The 18,628-nt window shown below is 57.4% G+C and overlaps 1 protein-coding gene across 5 annotated transcripts in view; it reads right to left on the bottom strand.

Annotated features, from left to right (window-relative positions):
• The window catches only part of DNM1 (dynamin 1), a 43,087-nt gene extending 27,739 nt beyond the window's left edge, over nucleotides 1-15,348 (bottom strand). For all 5 annotated transcript variants that reach the window (XM_014782191.2, XM_014782195.2, XM_014782199.2 and 2 more), the window contains exons 1-6: nucleotides 15,139-15,348; nucleotides 1,822-1,895; nucleotides 1,364-1,513; nucleotides 783-986; nucleotides 430-528; nucleotides 173-333 (exon numbers count right to left, since the gene is read on the bottom strand). In XM_014782191.2, coding sequence (XP_014637677.1) covers nucleotides 173-333; nucleotides 430-528; nucleotides 783-986; nucleotides 1,364-1,513; nucleotides 1,822-1,895; nucleotides 15,139-15,299 — 849 coding nt within the window. In that variant the 5' untranslated portion in view covers nucleotides 15,300-15,348. The remainder of the gene's footprint in view (nucleotides 1-172; nucleotides 334-429; nucleotides 529-782; nucleotides 987-1,363; nucleotides 1,514-1,821; nucleotides 1,896-15,138) is intronic.
• Nucleotides 15,349-18,628: the final 3,280 nt, after the last annotated feature.

Consider the following 18,628-nt stretch of genomic DNA (forward strand, 5'->3'; position numbering starts at 1 on the left):
GCTGCTACCTCCCTGTGGGACCGTGGGCAAGCTGCTTTGCTTTTCTGGGTCTCAGTTTGTTCATCTCCATAATGGGGATGCTAACCTCTGCTGATCATCCTCACAAAACACACTTAAATGATTCTATTCTCATGCTGGTTTCCCCAGGCCTCATCCCGGCCTGGGCCCCTACCTGGTTGAGGACCTTCTGCAGGTAGGGCGTGCCCATGCGGTCAGCCAAGTGGCGGTAGGATGGGTGGGAGAGGAAGAACTTGCGTTCAGCAGCCAAGGCGGCCGTGATGTCCTTCTTGCCATCGATGTCCTTCTGGCTCCGGTTCACCACCCCAATGTAGCCTGTGGATGGGGTCGAGGTTGGGGTCAACCAGCCTTGCAGGGGGTGGGGGTGAAGTGGAAGGGCAGTGGAGAGGGTCAGGAGAATGGCCTGCCTACCTCTGCGCAGGGGAAGCAGCTTGTTCTCCAGCACGTCACGGGCATCTGTGCCCTCGTCCATCAGGTCCAGCTTGGTGATGACCCCAATGGTGCGCTGACCTGGGGTGCGGCAGGAGAGGGTTGTCTACATCTGCACTTGCCCTCACACAAGAGACCCCCATGCACTCCCACTCCCACCCCGCTCCCTCCTTCTACCTCACCCACCCGTCATTCATTCTCCACAGAGTGGCCAAAATGAATTTTAAAGGCATGTCTGATCTCACCACTACTCGCTTAGACCTTCCAGTGGCTCCCTTTATACTGAGAATAGAGCCCCCCGAGGCCTCGTGCCTTGGCTGCCGGCGGGAACCTACCCTGAGAGTCCACCTCCTTGGCGATCTTGAGAGCATCTGAGTTGGCCAGGTCGGAGTTGGCCGGGGACACGGCCAGGATGAGGCAGTTCTCCTTGGTGACGAACTGCATAATCATGTCCCGGATCTGGAACTCGATGTCGGGAGGTTGGTCCCCCACCGGGACCTTGGTCATTCCGGGCAGGTCCACCAGGGTCAGGTTCAGCACTGGACAGGGCGGCGAGAGGGCGGGCTGAAGGCGAGGGGCGTGGCCGTGGGCGGGCGGATTAAGGAACAGGGCCGGGCTTAGAGAGGATCCGCTTGGGGGCGTGGCCGTGGGTGGACTGGGTCAGGGAATCGCGTCGGGCTATAGCGGCGGCCCCGTTGGAGGCGTGGCCAGAGGTGGGCGGGGCTATGGCAGGGTGGGGCTTGTGGGGGGTAGGACGCGCGGGGGAGGGGTCGCTGTGGGGGCGGAGTCTGCAGGAGCCGCGGCGCCTGCGTAAGGAGGCGCCTGCGAGGGGGCGGGGCTCATAAAATAGTTTCCCAAGGGGGCGGGGCTAAGGGGCGAAGCCCAGAGGCCGGGGGCGGGGCCAGGATGCCCTCACCTTGCGGCGAGTAGACGCGGAGGTTGATGGGCACCGGCGAGATGCCCTTGTTGGTGCCGGTGACCCGGTCGGTCTCAGCCTCGATCTCCAGGCGAACCTCCTCGAAGTCGGTGAATTTCTTCCCTTTGCAGTGCAGGAACTCGGCATATTCTGCCCCAGAAGCAGGGGACGGGGCGGGCGGAGTTAGGAGTAAGTATTATAGCCCGGAACCCACCTGGGTCCCATATTCCACTGGGAATAGACCTCCACACACACCCGCAAACGCTGCCTTCTCTCTCCTCCCTCCCCACAACAACGCCATGTCTCCGTGATGCATTTTTATTCCCCCTGTCTAGATGGGGAATGGAGGGCCAAGGTCATAGAGCAAGCAAGTTCAGCGCTAGGCTGGACCTCTCCTTGGGGATGGGCTGGGGGGCTGGTGAGGCCAGGTCGGGCTGCTGGTGGACGACAGCACGTACCTGTGGTAGCATTGACCAGCTGCAGGACCAGGGGGCGGCGGGTGACGATGCCAGATCCTCGGGGCAGAAAGTCCCTGCAATAAGTTGGCGGGGAGAAGAGGGTCAAGGCCTACCTAAGGTTCCCTCTGTCCCAGGGGCACCTGTCCTGCCACTGGGAGCTCCAAAGCTCCCCAAAGTGTCCCACCACACCTTAGCCCAAGGGTGTCAGGTCACTAAGGGGAGATGGCAGCTCAGAGGGTGGAAAAGACCTCCCCCAAGTCTCCTGGGTCACAGAATTTATGCATTTGAGCTGGCAGGAGACAAGACCAACAACTCCCAGGCCTCTCTCAGGTATGCCCTGCTTGGGTTCTGAGCCAACAGGAAGTCCCTGCCCCAACCCAGCCACTGCCATTCAGCTGAGGAGAAACTGAGGCACAGGGTGCCCTACATGCCCAAGTGGCCAGTGGCCACAGGGTGGATCCCAAGGAAACAGAGCTGCACCTCCTCCCTTCCCTTCTGCTGTGGGAAGGGCAGCATCTCACTTCCCCTTCCCAGGCCCCATCTGGCTGGGGTTGAGGATGAGGGGGTTGGGGGGAAGGAGGAGGCAAGGACAAGAACTCATGCTTAAGTGCCTACTGCATGCCAGGCTCTTTGTGGTCAACAGCTCATGGACTCCACACAATAGCTGCGTGGGGTAGGTGCTGTTATTATCCCCATTTTACAGATGGAAACTGAGGCTCAGGGATGTTCAGGTTGTGTAGCCAGTAGCTAGCAGAGCAGACCCTGGATTCAGACCTGTTTGACTCTGCAGGGAAAGCTCCCTGCCCTTCAGCCCCCTGCAGACCCAGCCTTTGAAGGACTGAACTGAGGGGTCCCAAGGTCGCCCCCTGCCTGATGTCTATACCTGAGACATTTGCTCATGCCAGTGTCAGCCTCAGCAGTCCCTCTGGCCAACTCTTATAGGTGCTGATTCTGTCTTGTCAGTTCTCCTCCTCTCCCCACCCACCCATGGCCCCAACCAGGCTGGCACAAGAATGAGGGTGGAGGCTTCTTCAGGGACCAGGCTGCGGGAATCTGTAGTCATGGGACCCCAGGACCCAGGAAAGGGGGAGCGGGCCGGAGCCTGAAGGACCATGGAGATCCGGCCAGCCACCTCATTCATGGAGAGGCACATGGAGGCCCAAGAAGGGGAAAAGACACACTCAAGCTCCTACAGGGTTCGGACAGAGCCAGAGCCAGAACTCGGGTCTGCTGCCCCCAGCCCAGAGCCTGACCAGGACTCACACAGCTTCCTGCACCCCACAGTTGGAGCAGGGGGTCCCGGGGAGAACAGAGTAGGCTCAGGCTCCTCCTCTTGGGGCCCTGGGGAGGCCTCTTCCATCCCCTGTCCTCATCTGCCCCTCCTAATGGGGAGGAGTCAGCCACTTTAATGGGGAAGGAAAAGGATGATAAATCCTGTATCTATTCATTATTTCTAGGTGCCAGGCAAGCGCTTTTCATTTTTGCAAGACTATGAGCTTCAGCAGGGTGGGGCTTGCTTCTTTCCATCCACCACTGTACCCCAGTGCCCAGCACAGGGCTTAGCACACAAGAGGAACTTCGTAAATGTTGACTGGATCCCCGAGTCCTCAGCACAGTCCTCTGATGTGGAAATTACCATTTTCTACATGAGGAGCCTGAGGCTCAGAGAGGTGAAGTGACTTGTCCAAGGTCACCCCGTTAGGAATGGCAGGGCTAGGACCCCAGAGCCTGGGAACTTCCCTGTCAAACTCTGCTGCTCCCTACACCCGAGGAGCCAGACTTGGCTTTTTATGTAATTCAATTAAATTCCGTCTAGGACATATTTGGGAGCAGCTGCTCTGTGCCAGGCCCTGTGCTGGGCCCTGGGGATGGGAGATGATGAGTCAGACAGTTCTCCACCCGAGGAGCTCACAGCGTGGTGGGAGAGCCAGACAAGTAAACAGATAATGCAGTGCAGTGTGACATGTGCTGGAACGGAGGTGCACCAGGCAGCCCAGAGAAGGAGGTGATGAACTGGGAGGCGGGGGACTCCTGTCTCTACCTCTCCCCTTCTTTACTCACTCCTTTAGGGGGGTGACCCTTTAGTATTTGGGATCCCCTGGGCTGTAGAGATACGACATCTATTCTCACAGAGGCTGGGGTGGGCATGGGGCCTGGGGTCCACCGTCTTCCCCACCAGCTCCTTGCCCAGCAATACCATGGCAACAGTTGCCATGGAGACTGCAGGAGGGGCTGGGAAGGATGGGACTCCCTACAGAGAGCCCCCCACGTAGAGACATGGACCTTCCCTGGAGCTCTTCCCTGACAGGCCTTCCCCCTCACAGATGGGCCCGCTTGGCCCTGGCAGGCCTGAGGAGCGGAGGTCTCTGAGGTGCCACACAGAGGGCGTGGGGAGCCCAGGGCTGGGCTGGAGGGGGTGGTCAGGGGTCTGGGCCAGCCTTCCCCAAGTCACTGCCTCCCCAGGGCTACTTAAAGGCCAAGCAGCTTATGGCAAGTGGAGATTAGAGGGCAGGGCCATGTGTGGGGGCAGAGCCTCTCCTCAGACCAGGATCTCCTGGGGCAGGGTGGGGACGGGGGTGCCCTGGTTGAGAGGGGCCCCATCTCTGCCATGGCCCAGGTTCTCAAAGTGAGGACCTCACATGGCCTGTGTCAGAATTCCCTGGGCAGCTTGTTAAAATGCACATTCCTCAGACATGCTGGGTGGGAATCTCGGGGGGAAGGGGTTTGGGGAGGGGAGGAGGGAATCTGGATTTTAAACAGGATCCCCATGTGATTTTCACGTTCCCTTTCAAGTTTAATGGTCACTAGCTTAGTGGTAGGATCACTGGCTTAGTGGTTGGGAGCCAGTGCCACGTAGAGGCCCTGGGTTTGAATCCTGCCTGAGCCATTCCCCGGCCTGGTGCCCTTAGGCGAGTTGCTTCACTCTCTGGGCCTCCAAGTCCACAGCTGTAAGCAGGCATCATATTCTACCCCACGTGGCTGCGGGGGGACTCATGGAGCCTTTTTACGGGAAGAGCTTAGCCGGTGCCTGGTACATAGTAGGCGCTCAGCAGCTCAAGGGGGCTGCCAGGGCGTGTCTCCTGTTCTCAGCCTCCTCCCTAGGAGGATTCCCAAATCTCAGCAAGGAATCCAAGACCTTGAAGAACCCTGTGCCTCACCTCCTCCAGGCCTTGTATCAGATCTCAGGATTCTGGCCATGAAATGTTGGATGGAAACGATGGACATGGAGGATGAAAAGCTCTCAGAGACCATCTCATGCCCCCATCATTGTGCGGAGGGTGAGACAGAGGCCCAGAGAGGGGAAGGGAGCTCTGAGGCCACACAGCAATGGGAGAGGTGGCTGAGAGGGACCAGGACCCTGGAGGCCTGCTTCCCAGCCCCAGGCCTGGACAGGCAGTGAAGAGCACTGGCTGGTTCCCACGTCCAGACTGTGAGCGCCTCGCTCCCTTCTGATTCCCGCGCTCGGCACAGGCCTGGCACACAGTAGGTGCTCAGGAACTGCTTGAAGGAGCAGGCATGGCTCAGTTCAGCAGCTCCTGCCCTTCACCTGGACACACTGTCCCCCAGAACTGTATTAAGGTGCTCCCTGGTGCCCCCCCACTGGGGATTCGGGCCTGATCCAGCCAGTGCCACCCCTGCACTTCCCACCCAGCTCCTGCTTAGGCTGAGGGAGCACAGAACAGGTGCCCAGAGAAAAGTGTGCCGGGCCCACCAGCCTCAGAGGCTGTGTGGGAGGGGTGCATGGTGACATGCCAGCTCTCCCCACTCTTTCTGAGCAGATGGTGGTTTCCTGGAGGGGCCTTGCCTTGCCATCTGCAGAGGCACCTTCAGACCTGAAGCCAGGGTGGATGAAACAAACACCTCTCGGGACTTCCAAATGCCACACGGTCCCAGTCTGAATTGGTACTGTCATCCCCACAGGGGTTTGGAGAAAGCACACCAAAGGTCTGAAGTGACCCCCACCACGAGATCCGGGGCCAGAACTCAGGGACTCTGGATCCCAGGTCCTGTTGAATGCAAACAGCGCCAGAAAGTAGCATGCTTGGTCTGGCATGTGCCCAGCAGAGGTCATTCCTGCAAGTCTCCTGTTTCCCAGGCTCTGATGTCAGACAGGCCCGGTGTTGAATGTCAGAGCTGCCACTTAAAAGCTGTGTGGCTGTGGACAAATGACCATACCTCTCTGAGCCTCAGTTTCCACATCAGTAAAATGGGTTGCTGTGAGGTTTGAAGGTAACACCTGAATAAATGGTAGCTATTATGACTATAAATAATGTAACTTGTTGAGTGAGCTGAGAACACAGGCTGGGCTCCCACAACCATGTCCCCAAACAGTGCGGCAGGAGGGAGCCGGAAGGTAGATCTCCCGGAGGCTGGCCGGAAGAGTGGGCGGGCGGGCCAGGATATTTCCAGCCAAATCTTGCCCCTGGAAGCGGAAGGCAAGGGATGTGGGCAGGCTCTGAGGTGCCCTCTGAAGCAGGGAGCTAGGGTGGAGGCGAGGAAGTGGGTGGGCCAAGAAATACAGTTGGGAGGAGGTGAGGCTGCCTCCAGGCAACAAGTCCCTCTCTGTTCCCGCTGCCCCAGGAGGCCCCAGGCGTGCCCGCGTCGCACAGCCCATGAATTTCCAGCTGAGGTTTGAACATTTCAGGGCAGTCCTGGCCTTGGCTTCCCCTGATGTTCTGATGTCCTGAGAGCAGGGACTGGGCTGGTCCTGTTTACCACCGTGTCCCCAGCACCCAGCACGGAGCCGGGACCAGGGACGCCTTTGTTGCCGAAAGAATGAGTTAAAGACAAGCTCCACCATCGCCATCACCATCGTTGTACAGATGTGGAAACTGAGGCCAAAAAGGGGAAGAGTTTTGCCCAAGATCATAGTGCAAGTTGGTGACAGGATGGGCCCTGTACCCAGAACTCTGGACTCCAAGCCCAGCACTTTCTCTACAACAGCATTTTCTCTATTAAAGAAAATCTATGATCTTTCCTTCCACCTTGTCCTTCCATCCTTCCTACCTTTCTTCTTGGCCTCTTTCCTCCTTCCTTCCTTTCAAGTGTTGATGACTTGATATTTTCAAAATGGAAATAGAGTTCTCTTTTGCCCCCTACTTTTAAAAATCATATGTTCTCCTTTGAAAAAATATTCAGAAAATACATAAAATGTTTAAAAAATAAAAATCAACCATCATCCCAACACCTAGGGATCAGCCTTTCCTCATTTATAATTGTCATCACGGCAAACACTGGTGGATTGTTGACCACTGGCCAGAGACTCTGCCGGGGGTGTACAATCTCCGTCATCACGAGGCTTCTTTTTGGGGTGATGGAAGCGTTCTAAAATTAGATTGTGAGGATGGTTGCACAACTCTAAATATACTGAAAATCATTGAATCGTGCACTAAAAACAGGTGAATTTTATAGCATGTAAATTAGACCTCATTAAGCTGTTTAAGAAACCTGTGTCCTCTGAACTGATCCTGCATGGCTGTGTGAGGTGGGTGTGACCAGTTTCCCCATCTTATAGGGGAAGAAACTGAGGCTCAGAGAGACGGAGTCACGTGCCCCTCACGTGCCCCCACAGGCACTGGGCTCCATCCACACTTGGGTAATGACTCTATTTGACTAACAGCCTATCATGGACATTTCCCAAGTCATTCCCAAGTCCAGAGCTGCATCTGGATCCTTATTTCTGATCACCAGCAGCTTGATGTGAAGGAATCTCGGCTCAACCCATAAATTACATCCTTGCTCCAAAACTCAGTTTCCCCATCAGTGAAATGGGAAGCAATCCAGCAGCTCCCTCCTGGGGCTGCTGAGGGAATGCCCTGAGATCCTGCTGTGGAAGGCTCTAACGGAGGACGCCCATGGGTGGCACCATGAGCCAGGAGTGCTCATCATGTGCTGGGTGCCTGTGTGTGCCAGAGAGCACTGCGTTCCTTCAAATTCGGGACTTGGGTCAGAGGGGAGCATGCCTTCCCCTGCTGAGATTTCTCTCCCCATCCTGGCTGGTGGCCTCGCTTCTCTATGCTAAGACCAGATGCATCAGAACTGGAGTGAAAAATGAGTGGCGCAGTCATAAGGAGGGGAAATGTTCATAGTAACCGCGGTTGGGCCTGCTGTCTGCCGGGAGTCCTCAGCCCAAGGCAACAGGCCTCTGTCTTCCCCTACAGTCCCTCATCCTGGGAGAAAACTGAGCCCTACCCCACACACTGAGGGTCAGGTCATGGGGGGAGAGGGTGGTCAGGGAAGGCACCCTGGAGGGGGTGTTGGCTGATGTGAGACTTAGAGGATGAGCCAGTGAAGGAGGAAGACGAATGCATGGTGAAGAGCCTTCCAGCATATGCAGTGGCACCCCAGGAGAGTGAGAGAGAGGGCACGGCCCATGTTTTCCATGAACTGCACGATACTCAGGTGGCCCACAAGGGAGCGGCTGGAGGGAAGCAGGGCTGGGTAAGGAGGCCTCCGGGCCCAACTCGGGAGCGAGGGCTCTGTTTGGAGGGCAGGGGGCAAAAGAGGGCTTCAAGCAGAGGGGGTCAGATTGGGAGGCCATAGAGAGTTCCATGCTATCAGGCGGAGAATGGATGAGGGGGGCAAGAGAGGAGGCTGCCCCAGGTGCTAAGACAAAGGTTGTGGTGGTCGAGGTAGAGAGAGGTGGGTGGACTAGGGGCAGAACCCACAGGGCTTGGGGACTGACTTGGATGGCGAGGATGAGAGAGGAGGGGAGGCTGACCCTGGGGCCACTGGCCAGGGCACTGGGAAGATGCCATTTAGGAGACTGTCTTGAACACCCTCCAAGGCCAATATTCCTCTTTTTCTTGTTGCCTGTAGTAATTCCCAGTTGCTAGAGCTGTCTTCTCCAAACAGCTCTTGTTCCTTAGCCAGATTTCAGTCCAGGGAGGGGGTAAGAGTGCCAGAGAGACAACCAGGGAGAGTGGAGGAGAGGCTGAGTGCATGATATGTATGCACAGGGTGGAGGTGAAGAGGGTGGACATTCACATGGAGGCAGGAGGTGGGTGCAGTTTCCTGTCTTGCCTCTGGTTCCATTGCTGTGTGACTTCAGGCAGGTCCCCTACCCTCTCTGAGCCATCTCATCATCTGAAAACCTGGGATGATAGTCTCTGCTCCTTCTACTAACAGGTTGTTAGTTCCAAGAAGACAGTAACCAGCACTGCCCTTGCACCTGGTGAGTCGGGGGCCCCATGCTTTAGGGGTCCCTCTTTGGATCTCTGGCTTCACCCTCCCCATGGAGCAAGGGGTCCCCAGGGGCCAAGGCTGGAGCCTTGCACCTCTCCTCGGCCACACTTGAGGGCCCAGGAATTCCCCCGCAAGCAGTCTCCAGCCCTCCTCCAGGGTCTGCCCTCCTGAGGGCCGCCCTCACTGCTTGGGAGCTGCCCTGGGGCCAAGGGGGGATCCTTTCTGGGGCCGCGGATGGAGCTGGGATATGAGGGTGTCCATATGTGAGCCAGGGAGGCCCCTTGTGGTGCGGGTTGGAGTGAGAAGGTCAGGGGCAGCCTGGGGAGAGGGGCCACCTGTCCTATGCCTCCACATCCCATAACAGAGCTCCGAGGAGTCTGCAATTCTAAATTCAAACCCAGGCTGCGAGGTCGTTGTGAAGGTGTGTTTGTCGAGGTGGGAGGGCAGAATGCACTGTGTTTAGCAGTTCGTCAGCTTGCTTTATAACTGGAATGTTTAGACTATGGCACGTGGGCCTCCGTTTCTGCTCCCGTTCTACGCCTGACAACACTGTGCCCGTGACTGGCTTCCTCTGCTCCCGCCCTCCCTGACCTGCGTCCTCTCCCTCGAGGTTCTGACCCTCTGACCCCAGGCAAGGTCTGGGAAACTCGATTCCCCTGGAGCCGGGATCAGACGCTGTCGGCCAGAGTCACCTTTCATTCCCAGCTCCTTGAGGCCACCGAGTGGGGCAGGGGGTTGGGGAAGATGTCCTTTGGCCGGGGATGGGCAGGAGTCCTCTAGCTGTAGGCATGTGCTCAGCTCATGGCAGCGGCATGCTCTGAGCACGGAGAGGCAGAGCAGAGTGTGGCTGCCTGGCAGCAACAGGGGCTCCCTGGGTGGCGGTGGCTGTCGAGGGGCCACTAGCACCTCCCGGACCTTCCTGGTCTCCCCGCGGCCTCGGTTCCTCACTCGGCCACACTGCCCTTCATCCGGGTTCTTAAACCCACTGGATTCCTTCCCACCTTGGGCCTTCACTCAGCGGGGATCCTGCACCTGGAGTGTGTTCACTCCTCTGCCTGACCAAGTCCTATTCCTGCTCAGGTCCAGCCTCAAATGCCATCTCCTCTCTGCCTCCCTTCTCTGCCCCCCTGACGACTCCCCGCCCTTCAATATCAGACTCCTCGGACCCTTCTTCAAACACAACAAAAGAGCTCTTTGTGTGATTCAGCGTCTGTCTGTCCTGCTCAGCTGCGAGCCCCTGAGAGCAGGGATGGGTCTGGCTTGTTCACAGCTGGATCCTCGGGGCCTGGCACGCTGCAAGTGCAACTCCCTCTACCTCCCCCAGTCAGTGACTTTCTACCTGCGATGTCCCCCTTAGCCCCTAATCCTCTTCGGCCTCAGTCTCCAAATCTGGGAAATGGGACCACTAGGCTGTATCCCTAAGTGTTCAGAGGAAGAGACCGAACTTGGTGGTGGGGAGTGGGCTGTCCCCCAGGGGAGGGGCTGGGGCTGACCAAGATAGGGGCTCTCAGAGGCTGGAGACCAGCACCCAGCCCATGCTAGGATGAGAATGTGGAGGAAGGGGCTGGGGGGTTTGTAGGAGGCAGGGGTAGGTAGAGTCATCGGGGAAACCCACAACCTTGCCTCCCAGGCTGCCCTTGGGCTCTGGACAGAGGCTCACTCACCAGGCCCCCTGCCCACCCTGGAGGGAGATGATCCCCGCCCTCGCCCCCACCCTGGCCCCCCTCCTAGCTGCACCTATGCCCAGGCAGGAACAGACCTGGCACGTCCTCTACGCCAGGCCTTCCTCTGGGGCTTCACGGGCATTATCTCAATACTCAGCACATCCCAGGAGGGAGGTGCTATTATTATCCCCATTTTCCAGATGAGGAAACAGCAGCTGAGCAGGGTTTAAGAAACGTGCCCGAGGTCCCTTATACGTGGTGGAGCTGAGCTACAAACCCAGGTCTGATCCCAGAGGCTGAGTTCTCAGCCCCCTGCCACATCCCCACTGGCCTCAGCCTCCCTGGGGACCAAGAGGGCAGGGAGGGTGGGCACTGCCCATTTGTCAGCCTGCCTGGCACCAGAGGGAGCGAGGTCAGGGCCCTGGAGCCTGGAATCCTGTCCCGGGACACCCCACTCTCAGTGCTGGACGGGCGTTGTGGGGAGGTGGCATGTGGCAAGGGGCAGACGGGGAGGCTGGGGCACCAGGCATCTGCTCACAAAATGCTGGGGAGTCCTAGAGCCCACGCACACTCCTCTGTCTGCACTCACCCCCAAGATGATCTCATCTACTCTCACAGGTTTGAATCCCATCTCTACACGGACAACTTCCAGCCCGCTTTCCCCTGTGCTTCCGACTTGCATCACCACACGGCCCACCTGACATCCCGGACTCAACATGTTCAAAACCAAGCTCCTGATCTTACCCCGCACCCCCCAGACCTGCTCTGTACTCCCAAAGCCGTACTCGATTAAAGGCACCAGGCGCCCACCCAGAGTTAAAGACGCTGAAGTCATCCTTGAGCCCTCTTTCCTTGCCCCCCACATCCCATCCACCAGCAAGTCTTGTGGGACCCTCCTCCAAAATACATCCTGAACCCTACTATCCTCCTCCTCTCCAGGGCTAAAGCCCAGATCCAGGCCCCATCACCTCCTGCCCACCACAGCAGCCTCCTCACCTGTCTCCTGCCCCTTCTCAGCCCCCTCCTCAAGTCATACACTCACTAGAATCAGCCCAAGTCACTCCACCACTCAAAAGCTTCTGACAATAATGAAAATAAACCCAAACTCCTCACTATCGTCTAAGGGCCTGTAGATCAGGCCCCTGCCTATGTCTCTGATGACCTGGCCCCCTCCTATGTCTCTGATGCCATGTCCCCCTTGCTCACCAAACACCAGCCCCAGTGGCTCCTTTCTGTTCTTCAAACACACCAAGTTCATTACTGCCCCAGGGCCTTTGCACTTGCTGTTCCCTCGGCCTAGAATGCTTCTCCATGGCTAGTCCATGGCTCCTCATCCCTCAGATGCCAGCCCCTCCTAGAGACCCTCTCTGACCTCCCTGTGGAAAGCAGCTTCTGCCCTCCCCAGTACTGACCACATTCTCCACTTGTCTTCTTCACGTCCATGCTCCTGCGATCACTATTTCAGAGTCTTCCTCGGAAAGCAAGGCTTTTGTCTTTCCTACCCTGGAATCCCCAGTGCTGAGACATTGTGGGCTCTCTATGAATGACGAGTGACTGACTGAATCAGCCTCAGTTTCCCCTCCCGTCAAAGGGGGATGAAGAACTAGCATAGACCCAGACAAGTCCTGGCAGGGTCCTGGGCCGCTGCTGGGCCACCGCCCTTGCAGAGCTGACACAGGGCCCTCCTGGGTGCCCAGGAGCCCAGGCTGGCCTGAAGCAGCCTCTGCTTCCTCGGATGCATTTTCCACTTCCTCTCCGTGGGGGGTTGACTCCTGGGAGGCCCCAGGAGGCAGAGCAGCTGTTACCATGTTCACCTATCTGGGGACCCAGCCCCAGGCAGAAGGTCGGAAGCCCACGAGGGAGCAGGCAGGGCTGGCTGGGGGCCCCACTGGATCTCAGTTTCCCACCTGCACCCCAGTCCTGGCCTCCTCACTAGCCGTCACGGGGATCAAATAATGCTTTCCCACCTGCTCCTCCGTCAGGCCAAGCCCTCCTCCTCTGCCCTGGGCCTGCATCTGGACACCCTGTGCATCCTCCTGCAGGGCCACCGCCGTAGGGCATCGGAGGGCAGAGGGCAGCGAGAGGGCCCAGGCCGCCTGGGGCAGAGTCCACATCTTGCTCCACCACTCGACACGCGCACAGTTGCCGAAGTCAGCTGTGGCCGGGCTGGCCTGCTGTGCTGCCTACCGACTGGCACCTCTCTCTGCTGGACAGTGAACTCCAAGAGGGCAGGGGCCAGGTCTGTCCCTGCACACGCACGCCCCCACACCTGACTGCCTGCCAGCACCTCCCTCCCCCGTGTTTACACCCATGAACTCATTGGAGCCCACAGCCACCATCCCAGGAAGGTAGAGCAGCAGCTGTCTGTTCCCATCCCACAGATGGGGAAAATGGAGGCCCACATGCCTGCGTGTCCCTGTGCCCAGTGCAGGGCTTGGCTCTGAGAGGTTGTCAAGGTCACGATTGAGAACCTGGGCTGAGGAGTCTAATAGACACTATCCTTCCTGGCTAGTTTGGGCAGGGCATCTAACCTCAGGGCCTCAGTTCTCTCATCTGGAGGACGGGCGTGATGGTAGCTGCCTCGTGGGGCAATTGTGAGGCATCCTGTGGAGCATGGTGTGGGACTCATAGGAAGGGCTCAGTGGATGGGAGCTGCGGCTGCCTTCCCCTCCGTACCCTCTGGCCCAGAACACACAGCCTGGCACAAAGCAGATGTTTAGCAAATGTTCAGTGATGAAAGGTGGGAATATGGTTTGTACACTGTCAAGTGCTGGATACCCATTTAAAGCACTAAGGCCTCAGGGCTTTACTGTCTCCAGGGTCCCCCCGTCCCCACACTCTGACTGCTGGGCCATGGAGAAGGGGCCCATCTGTGTGTCTCTTGCCTCTATGTCTCTGCAGCTCTGAGGGTCACGTGAGCAGGAGGGGGGCTCTGTGGGAGCCGGTCCCCAAGAGACAGACGGCCTCCCCCTCTGCTGACCGGATGGGCCCGGCCACCCCCACGATGGCTTTCCAACATCCCACAGATACATTGCTGCAGTCAGACCCTTCCCTCTCACCCCCAGGGTGTGCACTGGGCTTCCCAGGTCATTTGAGGGGCAGGAACAACCATCCAGTCCAACTGTCCATATTAGAGATGAAGACACTAAGGCTCAGAGAGGGCAAGCGACTTGCCTGAGGCTTCACAGCAGAACCTGGCTTGGACCAAGGATGTCTCCCCCTAGAACTGCTGTCCCTCTGAGGGAGGGGCCTCTGCCTCCCTCTTCCACATGCCAGTGGCTTCCTTAGCCGTGAAGGTCATTGGAAGAAAGCTAGGGTTTCTGAAGATGGTAAGGGAGGGAGACAACAGAGTGGGGAGGTCAGTGTCAACTCTCCAGCCTGCCCAGCCCCCCATTCTGCCTCCAGCACCAGGAGAGCTCTATCCTCTCTCTCCTTCTCAGCACTCGAAAAGACATCTCTGCCTCCCCTTTTCTGGAGGATCCTGGGGGGGTCACGGCCCTGCCTGCCCCCCAAACCCAGGCCCCTCTGTCTTTGTGGTTGCCCCCCACTCCCTGCCACCTGGCCCTCCCAGCGCCTTGTGGGATCAGAGGCAGGAGGGGGATTATGTTCTGCAAATGGCTCCCCCCCTCCCCGCCATCCAGCCTCCCTGTCTTAGTCATCTCTGCTCTCCGCCGCCTTCTCCCTCCATCACAATCCCTCTGCCAGGCCAAGGGGAGGACGACACTGACAGGCGCCCCCCACCCAGGGGCGGCGGCGGAGCCAGGGGCCAGCTGCTCAGAAAAGGATCAGAAGCGGTTTCTCCCCCACCTCCCTCCCCTTCCTCATCCTGCAGCCCGCGCCTCCTCCCCCCGCACCAGCCAGGCGCCGCGCTGCGCACGGATGGCAGCGGGAGCCGCAGAGGTGTGTGCGAGGGGGAGGCTGTGCCGGCTCCTGGATGCCCAGGATGCCCAGGGGCTATGTCCTCTCCCGGGGGCTGCAGAGTGTGCGGGGGTGTCTCCTGCCACGTCCAGGAATTCCCATGGGAGCAGGGAGCTGTCCTCGTAGAGCCCGGGGGGAGAGGGAGGCACGGCCTCGGGGGTGCTGCCCGCTCCGAGAGACTCCCGGGCCGACGGGAGGCGCTGAGTAATGCAGGCCCCCTTGGTGCCTCTATTGGGGGAGGGGGGCAACCCCTTGCCGGGGGCTCTTGGCAGAGCGCTGTCTTCCCTAAAGGATGGGGCGGTGGAGGGGGGCGTGATACCGTGGCCCGTGGCTTGACAACGTTTGCGGACAAGCGGGGGCCGCTGCCGCCCGAGGGGCTCCCGTGGAGGGGGAGGGCCGCCTCCCTTTGGCTGGAGGTGGGGGGCGCGCCGTCCCCCCACCGCCAGTGCAGCGCCAGGGGCTGCGAGGTCGCGGCGCCGTCGGGGCCGGGGCAGAGGGCCGGGGGACCCCGGGCGGGGGGAGTCCGCGCTCCGGGCCGTGCCGCTCCTACCTGCCTACGAAATTCTCGAGCACCGAGCTCTTGCCGGCGCTCTGGCCGCCCACCACGGCGATCTGCGGCAGGTCGAGGTCCGCGTTCTGGCCGATGGCGGAGAAGGCGTCCTGCAGCCGGTTAACCAGCGGGATGAGATCCTCCATGCCGCGGTTGCCCATGGCTGCGGCGGGCCCTGGGGCTCTGCGGGCTGCGATCCGGCCGCGGCTCAGGCTCCGGGCTCTGGGCTCCGGCTCCGCCGCTGCAGCCGCGCGCTCCGACTGCCAGCGCCGCGGGCCCCCCGCCCCTCGGGGAGCGGAGCAGAGCGCTGCCCCAGGCGGCCGCCAGAGGGCGCCCGCGGCGCTGCGGGCCGGCCGCCGTGCGCAGGCGCCGCCCGCGGCACCATGGGGATTGTAGTTTTCTCCTTCTGCGGCTTTTGGGGCGCTTGACCCATGTCTGGGGGGCAAGGATGCTGCACCTCAGATATCATTCCTGGAAATGGACGAGGTCTCACCCCTAGTACCGGGCCTCTCATATAGTGGTCATGACTGCCTCGCTCGGACTTACACTTGGGGAAACTGAGGCTTGGAGAAATCGGCCTCCTCCAAGGTCACAGTCTCCTGACCCAGAGTTGCAGTTGGCCTCACTGCCGTCTACTCTGGCTTCTGGCACTAATTCATCTGTGGCATGTCCCTTCCCGCTTTAGGGCCTCAGTTTCTCTGCTTCTAGAAAGAAAATGATAGAAGATTAGTTCAACAAATATTTGCTAAGCACTTACTATAAGCCAGGCCCTATTCCAGGCACTGGAGAGAACAGCAGTGAACAAGACAGACAGGTCTCTGCCCTCATGGATCTGACATTCAGGTTGCAGAGACAGACAGTAGATGAATGAATAGAGAAATGAAAGAGTAAAAGCAAAATCAGTTTATACTAAGAGTGATGGAGGAAATAAACAGGGGGTATGAAGAGGTACCTGTGTGGGTGCAAAACGTCCACTTTAGCCTGGGATGAGTTAGGGAGTTCTTTGAGGAGGTGACATGAGAAAAGACCTAAATGGTGAGAAAGAGCCAGCCACAGGCAGATCATGGGGAAGAGCATGCCAGGCCGAATGAACAGCAGGTGTAGAGGCCCTGATACCTGGAAGGCCTTCCTTGGGAGAGTTACAACTTCCTGTCCTAGTGAGTGGCTGTCTTTGCCCCAACCCAACAGGGTGGTGGTAAAACAGTGGGATTCAAATCCGGGACTCCCACAACCCTACCTGTTTATTCCTTTCACACAGAAATACCATGAGGCCCCGGGCCCAGCCATCCACCTCTGCATTTAAGGAACCTGATTTGAACTCCCCACAAGGAGGCTGGGAAAGAGAGGCCAGCCTACTCTCTGCTGTTGGGGGTCAGCGGGTCACCCTGTAGGTGAACAAGGTGGGGGCCACTGTTGGGAGAGCAGTGGCCTGTGAATCGGAGACTGTCATTCATTCACCCATTTACTGCATATTTATTGAGCCAGGCACTATTCTCAGCCCCAAAGATACAGCAGTGAGCAAAATGGACAAAGTCTTACCTACATGTGGCTTATAGTCTAGTGGAAAAGAGGGACAAGGCACAAATAGACCAATAAACGCAACTCTGTCAGACCATGATGAGTGCTTTGGAAAGCAGGAAAGCTTGGGAAGGTTAGGAGTAGGGGTAGTGTTGCTATTTTGTATAGAGTGGTCAGAGAAGGACTCTGGTAAGGTAAAAATTTGAGCAGAGACCTGACTGAATTGAGGGAGTGACCCATGTGGACGTATAGAAAGGAATTTTCCAGGCAAGCAGAGGGGAAGAAGCAGACTCTATCACAGGAGCCAGGCGGAGCCTTAGACAAGCTGTGTGATCCAGGGCCCTCCATGTCTCTGAGCCTCAGTTATCTAATCTGGGTAATGGGGATAATGATGGATGGGAATGCCTGTGAAGGGCACGGCCCCAGCCTGAGGCTCAGGAGACCCTTATAAAACCGCTGCTTTGAGGATGCCGAGGACGACAGCCCTCCAGACAGCTGGAGTGTCAGCTACACGCAATGTGCATCCTGAGCGGCTGCTCCAAGCCGGCCTGTTGTTATGCTTTCAGAACCTGAGAGGGCAGAGATGAAGCCTAGAGTCGAGCAGTTATCTGGAAAGGGGACGCAGTTTACAGATGTCTGCCTAGAGGGCGCTGTAATGGCTGGGTTGTTTTTCCCAATTACACTAGTGAAACAGTGTAAAAATCAGACTTTATACAAGTATTGGAAAGCTTCTGATCATTCTCCTACCCAGAGACAACCACTATCTATAGTTTAGGGCTTATTCTCTGACTTTTTTCCATATAGATTTGTTTCATTTTGTTTTTACAGAAATGGGATCATACTATATATCCTGTACTGCTGTATCGCTGATGCCAGACCAGCAACCTGGGCCTCACCTGGAGTTTGTCAGAAATGCAGAATCTCAGGCCCCACTCACGACCTGCTGGATCCCAACCTGCATTTAACAAGAACCAAGAACCCCCAGGAGATTCCTGATGTTGGAGAAACTCTGATATATATTTTATTTTGTGCAACTTGCTTTTTAAGTAATAGTATGTCTTTGACGTCTTTCAGTGTAAGAACAGACAGATTGGTCATGTTCCTTGTTTACAGCTGTGTAGTTTTCCACTGCTTAGCAGTGTCCTGGGTTCATACCCTGGTCTGCTCAAAATGGCTGCACTGGGCTTGAAGAATGGATGAAAAAAAATGCCACTGGAGGGTGTGAAAAAGGGTCCATGTTCTGGACAGAGGAACTAGCATAAGCAAAGGTATGGGATCAGAAAGGAAATGAATCTGAAATCCACCCTGGCCTCAGTTTCCCACAGGGTTTGGTGTGCACTGAAGGAGGGCTACCTCCCCAGGTGCTGAGGAGCTGGGGGCCCTGAGGGCCAAAGAATTAAATGACAGTCTTAGAAATAGCTTTGACCCTCTACTTTGAGCACCAAAGAGGGAGAATTCCCTCTGGAGTCCCAAAGCTTTAACCCACTGTGCTGGGCAGATTAATAACAGGAACATTCACTGGGCATTTCCTCCTGAGAGAGTTAACCCTCAGGAGGCAGAAGTTTTAATCAGCCCCCTTTGACTGATGAGGTTAATGAGGAAGGTGTCTAAGGTCACAAGGCCAGGTGTAGTGTAAGTGCTTACAATTAGCCTTTTGATTGTAACGTAAGTGCCTCACGTTAGGCTTTTGGTTGTCGAGGCATCCATTTCAAAGACATCCATCTCACATAAACACATTGCCACCTACACAACTAAATAAAGAGCCAGGCTGCCCCACCTATGAAGTTCCTCTTTTAGAAAGTCCTGTGACCTAGATAATTGACTATTTGAAGGACCCTGCTTATCCCTTCCCACGTTTAATTCCTGCTCTTATGTCTTAAATTCACCAATAAAGAGTGCACCCGCAAAACCCTAGGCACCCTACCTTCGACCCCCAAAAACGTAGAACCTCAGATCCTTACTCTCTCTTTCT

Source organism: Ceratotherium simum, chromosome 29, assembly GCF_057802395.1.
Source record: "Ceratotherium simum simum isolate JZ-2026a chromosome 29, ASM5780239v1, whole genome shotgun sequence".
In the NCBI taxonomy this organism is placed as follows: domain Eukaryota; kingdom Metazoa; phylum Chordata; class Mammalia; order Perissodactyla; family Rhinocerotidae; genus Ceratotherium; species Ceratotherium simum.